Here is a 22,031-nt window from a genome sequence, read left to right as displayed (position 1 = left end):
TTAATAAACACTGTGTCATGAATACAAGCCTATCTCACTTCAAGGCTGTATTGTTATCAAAGGGGGTAGGTATTTAGCAGCAAGCTTGCATATACATTATTAAAGGTCAAGTACCACAATATGTCTTCAGCTTGTGAAACTCACCAGAGATCAGCATAGCTTTTACATTTTGGAAATATGTAGCTATAGGATGATTATTTTAAGATACAATGTAGAAACTTTTCAATAATGCAAATATAATGCCCTGACATTGTGTATAACTATAAAGTTTAAACTATAGTACCTGCAGCATTGCAGCATGCAACACCTGTGGTTGTTAAATTTGCACATCACAACTGTCACCGAAGTAGACGGTGTTACATGTAACACAGCAGCATCTGTTGGTGTGTCGAACTCTAGCCAGAACTATGAAAACAAAGCTGATAAGCATTTTTATTCTGTGTCATGTTTTATGCAAAATAGTTTGTGCTTCATGCTCATTTTCTTTTATTTCTGTAAAAAAAAAAAAAAAAACAGTTGTCTGTGGCTCCCTGAATCTGTGTCACTCTGCCTTTTGGTTTGTTGTGTATATATTTGCCGGTAGATTTATATACAGTCGTTGGTATTTTTGACAGAATAAATCAAGACTCATAGATACAACTCTATTCTCAGTTCACCTGTTGATCACATTGCTAAAAATCCTCTTAGTGAGACTGACAACATTAGACTGGAGCACATGTAATATATAAACAATAAACAAATCAGAAATAGAATTTTTTTAATGCATCTTTTCAGAATTTTACTGTATCTCAAAGTATTTTACTGGGAACCGGGAACCTGGAAAGTGTGGAAATGAAAAAACCTGGCTGACAGTTTTCTAGCAGTGGGTGACATGGTGGCTGCTATCCAAAAGGTGGGCCTTTGAGACATTTGTTCCCAGTGGCATATGCCAGGATTACTGCTCCCAGTGTCACCAAATGCTTTCCCTGCCTTCCTACCTGGTGGCATGTGAGGTGAAGAATCTTCAAAAGGCCTTAAAATGATGTCAAAGCCTGGCTGACATCGGACTGATTTCTGACCATCATTGTGATTACTGTAATGTTGACTGCCAAGGCAAGATTAACAATATTCTTACCATTAATTAAAATCACCTCAGTGAGAGAACAGATGGCCAAACCCATTAATCTGCAGTAATGCTCTTACTGTCACCACACACGTCTTAATCAAGCCGTGATCTGCATTAATCACCTGACTTAAGTGACAAACAAGTATCACTCCTGTGTTAGCCAGGCTTTGTTTGTGGTTCAGGCCTCTGGTGACCTTGTAGTGATGTATTGATCAGAAAAACACTTTGGACACGAGTAGGTGGTGTTTTATATTGAGGCAGTTAGCTCAAACACAATGCAGGACAGCAAGTCCTCACTTCCTGTGCTATATTTAATAATCATGTCTATGCTTTAATTTTAGACTGAAATGTTTTCATCTGCAGCTGCTCAGCTGCTACCTTGAAACCGTTGCAACACAAAGTGGTAAGTGCGTGATAAGATTAAAGCGTAATCCTCTTAGTGGCAAACAACTAATTTGGCTAATAATTCTGCATTACCTTCTGACTCTTCATAGCCACAAAATCCTGGATTTCAACACCCAGTCAGCATGGGACTGTTGTGCTGAAGGCTTTGTGTGTCTGGTAATGGCAGAAAAGTATCTTATGTTTGATCCCCTCCCTGCTCAGTGTTCATATGTTCAGCGTGATCTTGTTTTTAATAAAATAGAGATGGGAGCGAAAAGAAAATAACCAAGTAGATAATGAGAGATAGAGGCAGCGTTTCTTGTTTACGCTCAACTCAACATCAGAAGATTTCTCACTCAATATTGAGAACCACGAGTGATGATGCAATGCTGTTACACTCCAAGATTAACGATTTAAGTTGTATTGGCCTGCTTAGCGTATAACCCAGAATAACACTTGATTTAATGATTTGTGGCATAATACAAGCTTCAGCATTTGTGAAAAAAAGACACTTGTTGGTTTGATGCCTGGTGGATTTAAGAGCAAACTCTCAACACTTCTTCTGTAATGTGCTGAGACTACAACACGTTCCAAGTTCAATATATAAACACTGCAGCTTTGAATAGCATACATCATAAATTGGCCTCCTCTGCTGCAAAGTGTTTTAACACTTTGTTATTGTTTTGTGTTCATGCTGCCTGCTAGTCTTGCCAAGAATATAGCAGGCAACATTAAAGAAAATCAATTTTTACATTAAGTAGACTAAATATGGCTGGCCTGTTCTGCTCCTTTCTTCTTTTTCTTCTGCGCCGGTCACGGATTGGCCGAAGCAAACACCAAGTTGAAGCATCGGGTGATTCATAGGTCTACTTGGTAACAGAACACCTCGGGCCAAAGATCAATGATCGACTTTGTGGTCGTACCATCAGATGTGCAGTTTGGGACATGGAATCAGAGTGGGTCATGTTCAAAGCCTTTGTAACTGTGGAGGCGGTTGCTCTGAGTTGTGTTCAGTGGGTTGTCAGTGGCAAACTGAGAAACCGCTGAAGGCCGTCAAGTGGTAGAAACAAGCTTGGACGGCCTAGGGGTCTCCTGTAGCAGCACACAGGTACCAGGAGGCTACAAGGGGAGAAAAACTGAGCATGAGGTGGAGGAGAAGTAGTGCAGTGTCATACCGGTATTGATGCTAACTGTAAAATGTAATATTGATACCTTGTGATTTATACACCAGCTCAGTCTTACTCCCGACTCGTTGGCATTTTGTCACAGCCCTCGGCATGTGATACCAACGCACAAAGCACCCATTAGTGTGTGTATGAGACACATCGGGCTTTCCATTGACTGTAATGTAAACCCATATTAGATGTAACAGGGAAGGAGCTTGAAGGAGCACTCTAGTGTGGGTGGGAGTGGAGGTGGATGGGTCAAACCAACCAATGTTGGTAATTGGAGTCAACCTTTCTAGTAGTTAAGAATGGAAATAGTTCTCTTTGATCCCAAGTCTGTTCTTTGACCCTAACTTTAGTCAAGTGGTTTAATTGCCACAGAAGTTTATTTTGAAAAGCCACTAACTAGCAGAAAGTAACACACCGTCCCTGAAACATCCCAAACTGAAACAAATGAGTTCTGTGTGCATTGTAGCATCAGTATGTGGTGAATTGGGCTGAAAACGCGCTGAATACACATATGATAATATTATATAACTAATTTAGTTAGGGTTATAAGTTCATCAATTCATATAGTAGCCTTTTGACTATGCATTGAGTATAATTGTTTTTTGTATGCTTTTGTGCAGTCAGGCCCGCCCACAGGAATGACTGGGCCCATGAAAATTCAGTAATGCATCATCATTTATCATATTATATCTACATAGCAAAGAAATTTTCTCCAACATTAGCAGATCATTAATTTAGATCAGCAAAAACACTTTCAGAAGAGGGTTTCTATATATTAATCAGGTCACATTTTACTAAAGAAACAGTGAAGTGTTTATTTTTATATTTTTATATAATCATGAAAAATTTGGTTCAAAATAAAATGTGATTTGCATTGCTTATATCAAGGATGAAAATGATTTCTGCCGGTCTTCAAGCAACCCCAGAGCCACAATCCATCTATCACTATTTTATTTTGAGTGTAGTTAATTTACAAAAAGGAGACAAAATGCACAATAAATAGATGTTTCCCTAAAATTTCCTCTCGATATTGCGATTATATTGTTGTGAACTCTTTTGACTGTGGTAATTGTCTAGTAGAAATCTGATATTGCAACAGCCTAGTCAGCAGTAATGTGAGTGCTGCGGTGAAGAGGGAGCCGAGCCTGAAGGCAAAGCTTTTAATTTACCTGTCGATCTACGTTTCAATCCCCACCTATGGTCATGAGCTTTAGGTAGTGACAGAGAGAATAAGATGGTTGAAATGAGTTTCCTCCTTACAGTAGGGTTGCTGGGCTCATCCTCAGATATATTGTAAGGAGCTCAGGCATCCTGAGGGAACCTGGAGTAGAGCCAGTTCAAGTGGTTCAGGCATCTGATCCGGGTGCCTTTCTTTGGAGGTTTTCCAGCACATCCAATTGGTAGGAGACTCCGACTAGACCCAGAACATGCTGGAGTGATTATATATCTCATCTGGCTTGGGAACACCTTGGGATCCCCCAGGAGGAGCTGGGAAATGCTGCTGGGGAGCGAGACTTCTGGGATACATTGCTTCCCCTGCTGCCACTACAACCTGCACTGTGAAAAATGTTATTCACCAGAAATTTGCTGAATTGTTTTAGTTGTTTTTTTTTGCAAATGCCCATTTTATTACAAATATTAACTATACAATAGAAGTTGATATCTGTTAATTAATATAATGGGACACTATAGTGTTTTTGTTGTTGTTGTTTTTTTTTACAGTATAACACATAACAGAATTACACGTAAAAAGAAATATACACATCATATTGATGAATGTATAATTAACTCAAATTTCAGTTTTTTACAGGACATTTTTTTAAATTTAATGTTTAAAGAATATATAAAGAACAATCATAAAAAATGTCACATTAAAGTAAAAAATAAAGCTTTAGTTATTCTACAGATATATACAGTGCTTAACAAATTTACTAGACCACAAATTTATGCCACAGCTGTCCTACATTAACAGCATTAGTAATTACCAAAATATTTAGTCAGGTTTCTGTAATACTGGTCAATACACCAGTATGTAGAAGCTCTTTAATGGAAATTATATGTTTATTGCTAAATATAATTATTATTGTTATCCATGAATTTTCACTTGACTGTTTTACAAAAAAACTGTAAAAAATAGTAAAGAACATTATTATTTCTTGATAAACCCTCCTGTTATGTTGCAGGTCAAATTTACCCATTACAAAGTTTAAAGAGTTTAGTTTCTATTCAACTTTTTTTCTAATCTAAAAAGTATCTTTTAATTTTAAAAAAAGGAAAATACCATTTACATTTTTTTTTAAAAGTAAAACCATTGTTTTTTATATGTAAGTCTTTCCAATGTACATAAAAAAAGTTTTAACATACATTTTAAAAAAATGAAAAACGAGTCAATAATCCTCATTGATCTCATAGAACACCATTGCACTACATATTGATCGAAATGGTTAGTAATGGAGTTATTAATGAAATATTAACAATGTTTCTTGGGATTTAGTTTCTGACACTTTTGGATAATTAAACATGCCCCGGGTCAAATTGACCCACGAACATTATTGCTGTTCCTGAGAAACGAACATAACACGATGGTTAAGATGTCAAATTATAGTTATTTACTTGCATTCCTGAGTTTTAATGGTTGAATGTTCTGCTTGATTAATTTCTGACTTCTAACAGAAGCTCAGTCAGCCGGCTCAAATCTGGGTATAAAAAGTCGAATTCAGTTTGTTATTTGCCAAATAAATAACATTAACATTTTAGTTCTAAACAAGCTTTTGAAAGATTTCTAAAATATTGATGTTTTCTCATTTTTATGACAGGTGGTCTTATAAATTTGTTAAGCGCTGTATACATTTTAAAATACAGATATTTACTGTAATCATCCATATTTTGAAATTATTTATTTGTCAAATAACTCATGGATGTTTCCTGTTATTTAACGGTAAGTGCAACTTTTGCTGCCAGACTTTTATCCATTTTTTGAAAATGTGTGCATGGGTGGACATTCAATTTATAATCCAACCTGGGATTGTATGCACATAACTCCTTATCACCTCTCGCCTACACACCAGTGTCTCTGGTCCCTGTGGCGGTGGTGTGCTTTTTCACACCTCCCTGTGTGTGCCCTCCTGTGGGCTCAGACAGATTTAACCAAAACTTTTGTGAGGTGTCAAGAGCCCTTTGAAGGGCCATAGACGGCTTTTAATCAGCAGAAGCTAATCACCCATATGGTTGACAAAGGTCTGGTTGACTCATGCTCTTTTGTTATCACCATGGGAGCTTTTGCCGGCGTGTGTGAGCTTGTGTTTGTGTGTGTGTATGTGTTGGAGGTGGGGAGGGGGTAATCATTTATTGTAGTTATTCTCCTGACTTCTTTGTTCTGCTGACTTCCCAAGGTTCTTGTTTAAGAACAGTTGTTGAAAAGGGTAAATTAAGAGCAGTTGAGTGTTTATTACAATACAGATGGGCTTGATTATACAGGCAGGTTTTTCCTCTAACACAGAGCTACACTGATATTCTATGTGTAATTAACAGTGTGGGTGTCCAAAACACAACACTAATCAAATGACACTTGTCTGGCTTTGTGGGTTTTCTTATACTTAAATTCCTCCTCCGCTATTTGAACAGATGAGACAGTGTCTACAGCTGCACAACAGAGACAGAGATCTCTGCTTTTCCTTTATTATGTAAATTATCTATGGGCACTGTTTATATAGAAAGATATGTCTTTGATAAAAAAAAGCCAACAACAACTAATAACTAAATATTTATAGATTCATAGGTTGGTTTTTATTAAGCCTAAATGTCAGGGTAAGGATTTTGATGAGACTGTGTGATTATAATATATAGTTGTGTATGAATAATAATGAAAGTCATCAGGTTCAGGGACCCCTTGATTATTAGATCTTTTCTCCAGTTTCCTATCCAGTGGTGGTAAAAAAAGTTAATTACTATTCGTACCAAGGACAAATATACATATGTGCTTTTACTAAGCAAATACCTAAATATATACTCCACTATATTTACCTGATAGCTGTAGTTAGTATGTATAGTGTGTTATACATTAGATTTTCCCCAATTAATAATGCCTAAATAGATGGACGGGTTGGGTTTATCTCAGGGGTCACAAGTTTGATGTATAAGCAATAAATGGTTATTACATCTGATTTCACAACTACGCCACATATAATTAATAAGATATTTATCAGTGTTAAGATTGATCGGGTCAGCACCTTACTTAAGGGGTTGCAAACATGATTAAGTCATGAAAAAGCAATGCTAATCATGACTATGTTTAAAGTATATGCATTCAACATTATACTTTAGTTGCAGACTTAGCGATAAAGAAGACATGAACATCATTAACTCAGAAATCATGATGATTGAGCTACCTTAGCTGTTGCATTAATTCATGTGTTGTTCTTGCATTAACTCATGCATGCATACTATTAATTCTTATACATTCCTGATAGTTCATGAACATGAATTAATTCATGCTTTTTTTTCCACACTAGGTGCAGGAATCATGATAATTCATGCACCCTTACCAAAAAGTCTTGGAAAGCGACATTATAAGCGGTGCTTTTATTTTGATACTTTAAGTACATTTTGCTGTTTCTCTCTGTTCTTTTATTTAGTAAGATTTTGAATTATTTTTGTGTTTTCTGCATTGTGGTACAGATGCTTCTTTCACTGCTGTTTTTACAATGCATACCTAACATTTTTTACACAGCAAAGATAAATAGGCTACACTGACGTGCTCATTACATTTCCTGATGTTGTGAGTCTTCATTTACCTTTGCAGCAATTATCAGCAATTCTAATTTCATTGACGTGGATTTTTCCTCCTCCTTGTTTTTATTAGATCTCTTCCCACTCCAGCTTTTGCATAATTCCCTGTAACTAACTGACTGCCTCACTTCAATCAATCCCTCTGGCTTTCAACAGGTAGACTTCAGCTCCCTCCTATTAAATGCAGTCCTCTTAAGTGTATTAGTCACTTAATTAATTGCCATGCAGATTTATTTAAGTCACACTGTTACCAGCTCGATTAAAGCTCCACAATCAGTTTATCTAATAAAGCATTTGCTCCTCCAAAAGTGGGACCAGCAGCAGTTTGCTGCAGAGCCAAATGCTCCCCTGTTGGTAGACCACTGGAAGGCCATTGGTCGACAGGGCAGGCTATTTGCATATGCCAGGGCTTATAGTCCCACAGCAAAGTCAGAGTTTAACACAGCTGTGATTCGACCTGACATTGCACGAGTGGTGGACTGTTTGCATCATTTATGAATTTCTTTTAGCAGCACTTTGTAACCTCTCAACATGGGATTTTGCAAGATTGGGATGTGCATTGTGCTTTCTTTATTTTTACACTCTGTTCAGTGCACAACTACAAGGTATGTCACCTATGAAGAGGATGCACCCGGGACTGAGATTGGGAATCTGTCCCAAGATTTAAAGATCGATCCTGCTGATGACCCCGACACATCGTTCCGCTTCATGCAAGAAAACAACTCTTCTGTGATAGAGATGAGAGAGATTGACGGACTTCTGAGTGTTGCGGAGATAATTGACAGGGAGCAGCTCTGCCCGAGGTCCCCTCGCTGCTTCATCACCTTCGACGTCGTGGCCTTCTCCAAAGAAAAGTTTCAACTCATCCACGTGGAGATAGAGGTAAAAGACATCAACGATCACTCTCCTCATTTTCGGCGCAACCAGACGCACCTGGAGATAGTGGAGAATGTCCCGCTGGACTCAAGATTCCCTCTGCAGATTGCTCTCGATCAGGACGTGGGTGAGAACTACATCCAGAGCTACAACATCTCCCCTTCTACTCATTTTGCGATAGAAGTGCGCGATCGGGATGATGGAGTGAAGTTTGCAGAGCTGGTGCTGGTGAGGGAGCTCGATAGAGAAGTGGAGGACTCCTATACAATCGAAGTGACTGCAAGTGATGGAGGAGTGCCTGCAAAGACCGGGTCAATGATTGTAAACATCAACGTGCTTGACTTTAATGATAACAGCCCGACGTTTGAGCACAGCTCGCTGAAAGTTGAGCTGAACGAGGACTCCCCGGTGGGTCATCGAGTTCTCAAAGTGCACGCTTTTGACCCGGACGACGGTGTTAACGGCGAGGTGACGTACGCGTTTGCCGACGGGCTGTCACCAGAAGCTGCACGCCTCTTCCACATCGACCCTTATTCCGGGGACGTGACCTTGAAGGCGCTGGTTGATTTTGAGAAAAGGAGGTCATACGAGCTGAACATCAAAGCGTCAGATTCAGGCGCCAACTCTGTCCCCTCCAGCTGCAAAGTTGTAATAGAGATCGTGGACGTGAATGACAACGCGCCTGAGATCAGCATCAAACCGATGACTTCCAGCAGTGATGGGGTCGCCTACATCACAGAGGCTGCAGCCGCGGAGAGCTTCGTGGCACTGATCAGCACCTCGGACAGAGACTCTGGCTCCAACGGGTACGTGCGCATCAGCCTGCTCGGGCACGAGCATTTCACCCTCCAGCAAGCATACGGGGACTCTTTCATGATTATCACCAGCACCACTTTGGACAGAGAAAAGATCCCAGAGTATAACCTGACTGTGATTGCAGAGGACCTGGGAAGTCCACCCTTCAAAACTGTCAGACAGTACACCATCCGTGTGACAGATGAGAATGACAACCCCCCTCTGTTCAGTAAGTCACTTTTCGAAGTTTCAGTCCTGGAGAATAACATCCCAGGTTCATATGTGACCACTGTTGTTGCCAGAGATCCAGATGTGGGAAAGAATGCCAAAGTTTCTTATAAACTCATAGATTCAGAGGTACCAGGAGGATCCCCAGTGTCCACTTATGTTTCTGTAGATTCACTCTCAGGCTCTTTGTACACTTTGAGGTCTTTTGATTATGAGACACTTGAGCAGATTGAGCTGGTCATCCAAGCTGAGGACAGAGGCTCCCCCCCTCTTTCAAGCACATCAACAATCAGGATTAAAGTTGTGGATCTGAATGACAATTATCCATACTTCACCTTCCCTGTCCTTGTCAATGACTCTGCTGATATCCCTGTGCCTTTCAATGCGCCTGCTGGCTATCTCGCCCTTCGAGTGTCAGCTGAAGATGATGACGATGGAGTGAATGGCGAGCTCACCTACCAAATTGTACAAGGTGACCCACAGCTTTTCACAATGAACAAAGACACTGGAGAAATTGCTTTAAAACAATGGCTGACATCTGAAATTGGAGACGTGCTGGAAATGAAAATTGCAGTGAGTGACAATGGCAGGTCCCCGCTCTCCAGCACCGCCACCGTTAGGTTTGTCGTCTCAGACACGCAGCCCTCAGAAGACCAAGTTGTCATTGTGTTGCGGTCAAGTGATGAAGAAGGCTCCAGCCTCGATGGCTCACTAATTGTCATTATTATGCTCAGCGGGGGTTGTGCATTGTTGCTGATTGCAATAGTGATTGTTGTTGTGACATGCAAACTCAGCCGTGGGGGGAGAAACCGTGGCTCCAAGAGAGAAGTGTGCCACAGCCTGTTTGACAGCAGGCCCATGCCAGTGCTCGGCTCAACAGAACCAAACATTTACACCGGCCAGCGAGGCTTCTTCCATGACAGAACCTCCTCATCTCTGGATGATTCTTGCCTGTATGAGGAGAGAAGTGGAGACTCAGAGACAAAGGTGAGTCAACGACAAGAGTATTTTCCTCATATTTTTATATGCATATGATGTTCCCAGTACTGCCTTGATCTTTGTGCCAGAAATGGAAACTAAGCTCTCTGCTGTCATTTTGTTTGTTCTCTTAGATGTTCCTGCCCTCCAAGCATTTCCAAGCAACATCTGTGTGGCAAGGTGACAAATACTGCTTGCAAGTGAGGTAAGACAACTAAATGTAATTTCTTTTCTAAGATAGGATGTGCTTTATTCACAGTCAAACCTCACTGAACACAGAGAGTACTTAACATGCAGCGTGCATGCATTCTGTTGCTTGTGGCGTTCCTGTTGAATGAGGTTAGATAGGTTGGATAGAGACAGGCCTTGTATGTGAGAAAAAGACATCAATAATCAAGCTAATGTGGTGCAGTGGTGGCTCATACTGTATCTGTTGATTGTATTTGCAGTGGCATTGGCAACAGTGACCAGCTGAGCGTGAAGGACAGTGGCAAAGGGGACAGTGACTTCAACGACAGTGACTCTGATATCAGCGGCGACGGAGGCAAAAAGAACTTTAGTACCTTCCAGCCGAGGCTAAAAAGTGAGTTTTCCACTCTAACGTTTGAAAGTTTTGACATCACACAGTGCTGAATTAAACATAAATATTCCCCAGAATGACATAAATGATAAATTGAGGTAATGTAATCCCTGCATTGGCAATTTCTCATCCTTGTTTTTATCTATTTCACTTTATTTCAGGTTCATCCAGCACTGCTAACAGCTTGTCTGGGGACTGCCAAGGCACGTTTTGTGCTGTCGTACCACCGCAGAGCTTCAGAGGCCCCCGGGACAATGCATACACAATAGGGTTCTCCCCCATACCAGTCTTCAACAATCCTCATGGCTATCCACACTTTTGGAAAGAGACTGGTTATGGCACAAACCGGCCAAAATCCAGGAGCAGCATGCAAACCTTCTCCAGGACCGGGACCCTCCCTTCTTACTTCTCTCAGCAGCAGCGTGAAGCAGGTGTTGGAGGTGCTGAAATCCACAACCAGAGTCCAAATATTGTAACTGTTGCTACAGAATTAGAGGTTGCAACTATCTTTTAAAAAACTGTGTTGATAAGATCATTGAGATGTACCTTATTATGTATATATCTGTAAAACTGCTTATTGCCTAATGGTCACAAGGTGTACATATTTTTAGTTGAAAGGAATTATTATGAAATGTATTATCTTTATTTGTTATTTCAGTATAATGTATTCTATGATGCACGCTGGTGTTTCTCTTTCCAATAAAAGTGATAAAAAAAAACATAAAAGGGTCATTTATTCAACAATTTTCCCAAATAGATAATTTGACTAATATAGCGAGATCAGACAATGAATAACTGAGAACCATCACATATTGAAGATTAAAAATCATTCCCTTGCTAGATGAAATTGGATTCTGAATTTGTAAACATGTAGAACTCTCCCTCCAGTTTGGATCTACATGATCAAGACTCCAGTCAGCGATGATCAGATGTAAAATCTCAAGCTGCTGCATTACCTGAGAGACAGGCTTTGAAGACTCTTAGGTTGCTCAGTTGAGTTTCTTGCATGCAAATGAGAAAGTGGGGCTGGTACTCAAGTAGAAAATAAAGTATAAACCATTATTCCTACAAAATCATGCCGGGTGCTGTCACACCTGCTTCCAGCTCCTCTAAATAATTTACATCACTTTACACAACATGGTACAGTACGTATTAGGTTGCTTGATAAATTCCTGTCTGTCATTTGTTGCTATGAGGAGCGAATGTTCAGCTTTGGTACATTGACTTAGCCGTAAAATGAGAGAAAATATATGCAGGATGAAACACATTTACTTCCTGTCGTGCTTTTATCTGAACACTCTGACATTGATAAGACACTTACATGCCTGGTTATACTGCCCTATTTGTAGAACAGGTCACTTTTATTAAGTTCAATACAAGCATGAGTATGTAGGGCAAGTGCAAACTTTCCCGGGTCCTGAATGATTTATTGATGAGTGTAAAAACCATAACACGGACAAACATGACCCTGAATACTGGCTCGTAGTTGTTTTGCTGTTATATGTGGGTGTAGCATTCAAATTATACAACATTTGCATTATTTTCTTACTTACATCTCCCAAAATAGAACAGCAACTAATTTTTAGGAAATCCAGGACGCACAGACGCAAGAAACCAGAAAGTCTAACTAAATTATGCAAGATAAAATCAATTAAATACATCTCTCAATCAAGGGACCATGTCCACGGGGAGGTGCATGATTTTTCATCAACAACTTCAAATGTACAGGGCCGCTTTAATATTGCTTTTCATCAACATTTTAGAACCTAGTTGAGTAACTGAAAGGCTAACTAATATGCATTTTAAATAACATTAAATACCTGCTGATTTTCATCTGCTCACGCACTAGTTTGTCGCAGCATTTTGTCCTCATTATTTTTAAGGTCACTTTAAATGAGCTTTTGATGTATGAAAGCAAATGAGACAAGAGTAAAGGGTTGTTACAAACTACATAATAGCTATCTAAGGGCCAGTCCTGAAGAGAAAATAAATAGTTTCCAAAACTGCTGCCAAGGAAGAGCTATCAGTGGAAGCTGACGGCAGGCTGAGCCATTATTTTTTCTCTGTTTTCTGTTCATCTGCAGGAAAAGGGGGCTAAGAGCAGTGCTCATTTGCATAAGCATAAATACCTGCTTTTTTGATAGCTGTGATAAAAGCTGGAATAGAGTGGATTAGATACCTCTTTACATATCTGTAAAGCACTAAACAGAGTTCTCACACGTTACCACAATATGCCTCATGAATAGGGGACAGTGTTCAAAAACATTTTCTCTTTTTCGGAAGTTCTGATCACCTTTTTAAAAATTTAATAGCCTGCAAAGTCACGGCAGTTTAGAAATTGCAAAAGTTATTAACTTTATTTTAGGCATAGTGTCCGCTGAGGATTCAAGGCCATGCAGTACAAAAGGCAAGCAATAAGAAAGAAGGTCATATTTGTGCCCCCAGTGATGTGCACTGGTCTGACAGATAGCCAATTGCACAGAGAGGGAAAGTGCATTTATCAATCAATACAATATGATTCCCTTCATCATTGCTTTATCTGCTCCTTGTAGGTCAAATAGTTGTGCATTGACCTGACAATTTGTGCCACAAGGTATTTTCATCTGCACAGTTTGGTATAAATGTGTGCCTGTTTGCTGGCAGACACTGTGTTTATTCATATCCAAAATGGACTTCACATTAATGTCCTGCAGCAGCTCTCACAACACATTTAAAATCTCCCGAGGTAGTAGAAAATGAATGTTTTAGAGCTGGTTTTCAGCTCATCAGTAGTCTGCTGACAAATGAGTCAGATCTGCACACGTCATTTCTAGCCTCCGCACCTGTTGGTGTTCAGTTTATTTTTTGACAAATGTCTAACTGTATGCCTGTGATTATATTGTTATGGCCTCTTAGCATCTCAACGTTAAGTTCCCAGTGGACCAAGTGTGTAAAGATGGAGCCTTTCTGAATCGATGTCATTTGGTGCTTCAGGCCCGTCCCACACTGGATTGTTTTGTGCAACGCGCTCCTCATCTTCATCTTTGTCTCAACTGCCAAGTGTGGATATTGACTTTTGGATGCTTTGAATTGTGGGGCTGGTGTGTGAAAAAATAACACCATTTGTTTTCCTCTTGACAGTTTGTCTAGAAGGAGAAGTTGTGTCTATGTTCATTCAACATTAAGATGTTGTCTGCTTCAGTGACAATAAAAGCACAACAATGTCTGATAAGATATTTAAAACATTGGGGAGGCAGAAGCAATTATTTTTCTAAATGATTGAGTGGTATTAATGGGCTCTGTCATCCCTGCTTAATTACTGTCTAAATGTATTTGTCGAATAACTTAACCACTGCGAAGGCCTGGATGGATGTATACATTAGTGATTTGATACTTTCGTGGCTCATCTTTGAAAACATATGCACAACAGTTTTTAAGATATCTAATGAAATATGCTTGTTCTATTTTGCATGGTTAATAGGTTGCACAGTTACTGTTTTTCAACACATGGTTAACAATGTCACTTGGAAATACCCAATTAGTATCAGGCACCAAAATACCTGCCTAAGTTTAGCAAACTAAACTACTTGGTTATGGTTAAGAAAAAGATAAGCATTTGGGTTAAAATAACTACTTTCGTATGTAATTACTGGGAGTTAATAGGGGCTAACCTGACTTGTTCCTTTTCAAAATGGGACACTCTTGGGTCATTGGGTCAAATTCAAAGGTGTTTGACCTATCCACCTCCTCTCCAGCCTCATTTCTTCCCTCCTGTCACCTCATAATTGCCACATCCACTAGAGGTCGCCATCTAATGACATACATCAATATGGGTCATAATAATCGGTGCCTTCTGGCTCTTAACTTATTAATTATCTACGAATCCAAAGTATACGTTATGGTAAATAGTAAGTTGTTACTATGTTAAGACTGTTTTCGTAAATTTTGTTCATTAACGTTACATATTCATTAATGTATTACATGTACCATTATCAGTAAAGGAGGCAGAGGAATAGCTAAATATTTGGCACACCGAGAAGCAGAGAGAGAAGCTAGGTAGGTAACAGAACTGAATAACATATACAGACAAGATTAGCGATAAAGTCGCTCCAAGAAGGAGGGAGATATAATTGCTTAAGAAAAGCTAGCGTAGGTGTAAATAAAGCAGACAATCATGAGCTTTAGTTTGTACCTTTTCCAGAGTGAACTGTATTTAGCGAGAGCAGCTAGCAGACACTAGTACACAGAAACACCGGAAATAACACAACACACTCACCTTTAGCACCAAATGCAAACGTCAGCCATATACTAGGTTGGTTTTGAGTAGTTTTGTTTTGAACCATGTGCATTGTGGAAGATACAAAACATTTTTTATATGTTGTGGTCATGGTTTGTATGAAGAATAGATTAATAAATACATTAAAGTTAAGGTGTTTAGCTTTTCATGTTTTCTTTTGATAAGAGATAGTAGTGTGGGATATTTCTCTACAATAGAAGTGACAACATAGCATACGGCATACCTATTTAAAAAGCATTTAAATTGTTAACTTTGACACTACTTTATTAATTACTTTAAAATTACGAGTAACTAACTAACTTATTAAGGTAACTAGTTCATAAAAAAGTAACTTTCCCCACCACTGATTTTCAAAGATAAAACTACAAAAAGCTTATGAGATCAGCCTGCACCTCATTGTCAAATTGGTTGTCTTTTCTGTTGTTTTTATACTCTTATTATCAGCTTGTCAGTTAAGCATCTTGAGCTACACTGACCTTTAAACCATATAAATGAAGTTTGATTAAACTTTGCTTTCTTTAGGGCTATATCAAACTGTTAGCCTTGCTCTGAAGTTGCCAAGCAACCAGTTGAGACTCCAGGAAGTCACTGCACATTACCCCCCGCAAAACGTTGAATTGTTGTTTTTACACTTTTGTTTTTCTTTGGATTAAGCAAACGAGATATAACGTGTAATTAATGAGCTTTAGAGGTACAGGTAGGTGAATGTTTTTTCCTTTTAAAAAGAACCAGGCTCGCTGTTTCCCCCAGTTTCCAATCTGTATGCTAAATTAAGCTAACCGAGTGCTGGCCTCACTGAAGGACAGACGAGAGTGGTATCGATCTTCTCATCTAACTCTCGGAAAGAAAGCAAATAAGGTTAATTCCACAAATGGGGAATTATTCTTTTAACCTAAAATTGACCTATCAAGGACATACTTTCCTCTGTTTCCTTGTTTAATCAAATCATTTGCTAAAAATTTGGATCTTCATATTCTAATCCGAGCTGAGAACATTGCTTTCTCTCCATGCCAAACAATACCATATGTTTGTGCCTGCGATACTACAAAGCTGTTCAAGTGGGAGCCTGGGTCCAGGCTTTGGATCACAAACACCAGGCTGCTCAGTGTATTACACATGTCAGAGCATCAGACTGTGGTCACAGGGTGCTGCCCTCAATTTCTCCACTGCTCTTCCTGCATTATTACGCTTTGATTTGAATTCATTCAGGTATTATGTTGCTTCTGAATTGTATTGTTTTACTTTTATAGTAGCTACCTTGTCACATATAAATTGTGTTAGGAACATGCTGTAAGGCATTATTTTGTAGACTTAAACGTCTGGTTGAGTAGGATATTCACAAAAATCAATGTATAGACTCCCATTCAATCATCAGCTAAGACCCTCTGGAAGTGTGCTCATGTGCTGAGTGTCTGTCTTCTGCCTGCCTGTTTTTCTCTTTTCTTTTCTTTTAATTTTACTGTGTCTGGGGCATTTCTGGGTGTGGCTTAAATGACACTGCAATGTCCTCTGAGCATAGACTGCATTTTAATAGTGGACAAAATCACTGTCATGTCACCCATTGGTTTGTGGACTCCAGTTTTGAAGCTTCTAATTTGGTATATTGTATTTAAGCAACATTTTTAAGCAACCAAATTGTTCCAATTAACTTTAATGACATGCAATTTGAAGATGGAAACACACAGTGTACTGTGGTAACAACTTGTCAATAAAGACAGCAACCTAAAGCATATCCTTCTTTGTCTCTTTTTCTTGAAATACGACCAAAATACACAAAATAATCATCATGCTGTATTGAAGAAGACTTATTATTAAGACTTATGTTATTAACTCGTTATGAGAATGTTTGCTGCGACAGTAAATCAAGTGAGAAGTAGGGGCATTTTTCAATTGAATTCAATCCAAACTTCTTTTTTCAACTGGTGGTGTCACCCCCTGCTGGCCATTAGAAAGAATGCATGTTTAAGGCACTTTCACATTGGCTTCATTGTTCACGGGTAGTGTCTTGTGTCTAAGTTAGCAGCTTGATAAACTCAGCTTAATTCTTCAGTCTGGACACAAATACAATGCCTATTAGCTGAGTAATAGCTAACTAGAAGATCACTAGGCTGGCTGATTAGATTAGATGTCAATGAGCTGAGGAGGAGGGGGGCCAACAATGAATGTAGTCTTTACTAACCACAACTGGCAAATCTGTGCTGTTCACTAAGGAAGGCCTTGACAAATTTCAAAGACCTTTGTCAAATTCATTCAAAGTCTTTATTAAACGAAGGCTACTCATGGCCAAATAAATTGCCCATTTTATCTTTATACGTATTAGCCTTTTCTTTCAGCTGTAAGGATTTTGTAATTTTATGAAAATCTGGAGAATTCAAAAGTGTTTTGTTTTGAGAACACTATAGTGTGTAAATATCACATTGTGGTGTGATATTTGCTATCTTATAAGTGCAAAGTGCAGCTAAACTTGCAAGTGATCTCTGCAAGACTGAACATGTTGTAGTCATGACACTCAATTAAGCAATTCTAGCTATAAATAAACATGTTTAATCTAAACACAAGACACATAAAACACAAAAACAATAATGTTTTCATATCTTGAAAATCCACTAATAGTCTTCCTCTCAGTATACAAGCACAGTTGGACTCAGACCCCCCTTGGTGCCCCCATGTTTGAAAAACGCGGCTCTCTTGGATGCGCCTATAGATAAAAACATAATGAAGTGCCCTCGAGGGTGCCCTTCAAGTGTAGAAAAGGACATGCAGTGCACTCTAGGTTGGCCTTAAAATGGAGAAAAGATTACACATAGCCATATAGAGTCCTCTTCATGCTAGCACGTGTGCTGTTGCCCCACAACATGAAGCTTTGCTCCTCAGACATCCTGAGTCCACCACTGGATACACGGATGACAACATGATTATGAAGATTTTTTTTTAATTTAAAAAAAAGGGGGAAAAAGAACAATGAGGTGTGACACTTCTGCACATCTGCACTCGTGTGGGTTTGAATGTAGTCATTTGATTTGATTGATTTGATATATTTACTGCTTTAGTATGATGTGCTAGATTTCTTGTGTATCTTGAAAGCCAGATACAGATAATGACAAAGAGAGAGAAGTAGTGAGACATTAACATCAATTCATCATAGTAAAAAAGAACCCATTTCAAAGCAAAGGTTGTCAATTTATATGATGTAGAAGTCCTCTAGCCATTTCAGCTGTCCCATCCATCATTGCTGTTTTTACATTATTATTTGAGGTATTTTCCAAATGTAAAAATGTTCAAAACAATTCTGGACAAGTGCGAAGGCAGACACTTATTCATTATTTGGACTTAATTCTCCAGGCGATACAAAGTAAAGCTGATTATGTATACAATACAAATGCAACTAGGCTGTATCCAGCCTTAACATTTATAATGTTTTGTTTGCTGGGCAGAATATTGTGCAAACTGTGAGTTAAACATAAATGAAGTTACGCTGACCTTCAATTGTTATTCTTTATTTTTTGTCATTTACATTTTATTCAATTAAACATATCAACTTCATGCAAAAAATGAATGCGATATATCTGACACAAGAGGATTCACAGTCAATTGAAAGGAATAAAGTAATCAATAATAATCTAAATAAAATATAATCACAATAACAATAAAAAGACTTAGAATGCAGCCACAAGGAACCACCCTGCTGCTCCAATAATTCTTATAAATGCACATAAATATACGCATATGCGCACACAAATGCAGCATATACATACATACATTCATACGTTGGAGGAAAAAGTATTCAGATCCCTTACTTAAGTAAAAGTACTAATACCACACTATGTAATTACTCCCCTACAAGTAAAAGTCATGCATTCAAAGCTTAGTTCAGTAAAAGTACAAAAGTATCAGCATCAAAATGTACTTAAACTATCAAAAGTAGCACTTGTTGTGCAGAATGGCCCAACTCAGATTGTTAAATATATTCTTAGATTATTTGTATTAATGCATTTATGTAAGCATAATTTTCCTTTTTTTCTTTTACATAAAATGGAAATATTCTAAATTGTACTTAAGTACAGTACTTGGGAAAATGTACTTAGTTACATTCCACCACTGCATACATATATTTACACATCATATCCACTATTACTCTATACCCTCTCTAAGAGATCCCATCTTTAAAATAAGCCAGACACATGATTATTCAGTAGAAACTGTATATATCACCACTGAGCAATAATATCAATGTTCTATTTTAATTCTTATACCACTAGGGGGAAACATCATGCTATGCAACCTCAAAACATCACAGGCTACCCAAACATCATTTACATGTATAGGCCACGGTAATATGGCTGAAATATGATAAGAATAATATGATTTAACAAACTGAACAGCATATTTAACTCATTGCTCCTGTGATTAATTAATTAGATCTCAGGGATCTGTCTCTGCTAAAAGGATGGAGGTGTAATTCACGAGCTGTTGCTATGCCGTTAGTCAGTTTTTAATGGAGTTCTACTTAGTGTCACACGAAGCCTGTGTTCAAGAGTAACATCATGTAATGTCGCAATAATGTGTCAGTGCTTTTTTTCTCTCCATGTTGCCATTTAAGATGTTCCCTTTTATTGTATGACTAGTGTTTTCCATGACAAGTTCACCACACGTCAGTGCTGTGTCTGTTTACATAATTTCATTAAGAGCTACCAGTGCTTTAAAAAATTCCCTCCAGGGCTGAATCATCTGGAGTGTTTATGTATGTTGCATTCAAGTCTGGTGAGCAAACAAATGAGTACACTATGAATGGCTCCAAATCAGACAATCGAGTGCCCACTTTCAGCTGAGGCGCATTCAGTGTCACATATCATATAGTGTGCTCCTTTTTCTTTAATGTAAAACACAACCAAGAACCAAACCCACACACAGCACAAAGGCAAATTAATATTCCAGTTTTTGCCTTCACTATAAATCATATTCATGATTCCATAGAAACACTGGGGATAACTAATTCAAATTCCTATTGAGCATATTTACAATACTGTACAACAAAAGCTCAAATCCCGATTGAGCTTGTATTCAGGATGAGCTGTTATTATGCGTCTTTATAAATAACAAATATCATTGCGTGCATGAGTGAGCAGAGTATTCTGAATGTTACCTCAGCGACAGAAGAGGCAACAAAAACAACAATAAACATAAATGTACTCCCTTTAAGCCTCTTTGTTATATGGCATCCATATAAACTGATTGAAAAACAGAATGCTGCGTCTCGTCGGGCTGACAAGTAGAGAAATATTAATTCACTTTATCATTGCATAAATGTGCATGTGGAGCTGCTGCTTCTTTCTCACCTCTGTAACAAACTGCTTGACCCCTGTCTTAAGCAGTAATGGCAGTACCTGCAGTTCTCTATCCATGGAGTGTGTCAGCTCACACATAGAGCTTTGGTCCTGAGCTGATGATGATAAATCTGTGCCAGTTGTTCACCAGTTGATTGTGGTTTACTGCTGAGTTGAAAGAGTGTCTCATTGTGTCAGTGTGGGCCGTCATGGAGACAGCTGCCAAAGGAAGCACAGCCTTTATGCTTTTCTCTGCTATATGGAAGAGAGAAATTAGGGAGAGAGAGGGAGCACGGAATAATATGTTGCATCAATCAGTCTAAATGACTTGCTTATGTAATTAGCTAACAATGTTTTGTTTCTCCGGTTCCCTGAAGTTATTAGTGGTTCACAGTTAACCTTGAAGTAATTGGAATGGCTTCGTTGATGTTTCCCTATCTGTATGGGACTGACAGTTTATTTTTCTTCTCTGGATGGCTTCCCTCCTCTTTCATGTTGCTACAGTATTTATGAATTAGTTTCCTGTCACTTTACAGTACAGCCCTAATACTAATTGGTGGTGAGATATATGGGTTATTCACATCCCACTAGGTGGCATGCTGTCTTCCTTCCTTTCCGACATTAACATGACTGAGAATTGTCGAAACTAATAACATGGTGTTGCTCCGGTTATACTGCTGCACAAATTACACCTTCCTTGAAAACGGTATAATCTCAAACATAAATTTATACACAAACTCTGCCGCCACCGCTTCTCCAACTAGTGTTTGACATTTTAATTTGATGCTTCATCTGCAATTAGACATGCACTGCACGGCCATTGGCTTATTTTTATTTAGTGAGAATCAAACATTCACTTTGGACTCCTCTTAATTTGAAAAGAGAGACTCGGTGCAGAGGTTTCACACTCACTTCTTATTAAGTATTAATAAGACGGACAGTGTTTCACTGAAAAATGAATTTAGCTGTCATGGTTTTTCATGACTAGCGGTGGCATGCTACAGGACACAATGCGGTTGTCAGCGGCAAGGCTGGATGTGTTGTCAGAAACGAGGATGATGTGAGAAAAAAGTCTGCTCGTCATTGTTTGAATTTATGGTAAGAAAGACAAAAAAAGAAAAAGAAAAACAATCTGTTAGGGAACATCTTGGAATGTTTGCGTAGCCGATGCTTTGCTCAATTTTGTTCCATTTCTTTTTCACACAGAAAATAAATGTCCCGTCCTTTTTAATTTTCTGATAGTCCCTTGCCTCTGACGGCCACTTTGCTGGATAGATATCTGCCCGAGAAGTTAATTTAAATGACTTTTTGAGGATGGTGATTGATCCATTGCATACTAAATAACTTTCCCGGGCTTAGATAAAGTGCCACTGCAGAAAGAATAAGGAAATGTCATGTTCTCTCCTAAATCTCACTGCTATTGTATTCCTCTATTATCACTGTTTCCATCTAATTATGTAAGCGCTGCTCATTCTGTGGCTCTCACCTTCCAGTAATCCCACACAGAATACTGAAATCTATT

At 38.6% G+C, this 22,031-nt stretch overlaps 1 protein-coding gene across 1 annotated transcript; it reads left to right on the top strand.

Moving 5' to 3' along the window:
• Window positions 1-7,855: 7,855 nt before the first annotated feature.
• pcdh8 (protocadherin 8) lies at window positions 7,856-11,609 on the top strand. Its single transcript, XM_059343293.1, has 4 exons — window positions 7,856-10,338; window positions 10,464-10,534; window positions 10,779-10,912; window positions 11,071-11,609. Exons 1-4 carry the CDS (start codon window positions 7,984-7,986, stop codon window positions 11,421-11,423), a joined length of 2,913 nt encoding a protein of 970 aa, XP_059199276.1. The 5' UTR covers window positions 7,856-7,983; the 3' UTR covers window positions 11,424-11,609.
• The last annotated feature ends 10,422 nt before the right edge of the window (window positions 11,610-22,031 follow it).

Source organism: Centropristis striata, chromosome 10 (assembly GCF_030273125.1).
Source record: "Centropristis striata isolate RG_2023a ecotype Rhode Island chromosome 10, C.striata_1.0, whole genome shotgun sequence".
Taxonomy (NCBI): Eukaryota; Metazoa; Chordata; class Actinopteri; order Perciformes; family Serranidae; genus Centropristis; species Centropristis striata.
This window is presented reverse-complemented; position numbering and strand designations above follow the sequence as displayed.

What these genes read in the sequence shown, in the direction of transcription:
- pcdh8 (XM_059343293.1), top strand. Translation starts at nt 7,984, where the DNA reads ATGGGATTTTGCAAGATTGGGATGTGCATTGTGCTTTCTTTATTTTTA. An exon ending in AAATACTGCTTGCAAGTGAG is followed by an intron (nt 10,535 to 10,778) that starts GTAAGACAACTA and finishes TTGTATTTGCAG; the next exon opens with TGGCATTGGCAACAGTGACC. An exon ending in CTTCCAGCCGAGGCTAAAAA is followed by an intron (nt 10,913 to 11,070) that starts GTGAGTTTTCCA and finishes ACTTTATTTCAG; the next exon opens with GTTCATCCAGCACTGCTAAC.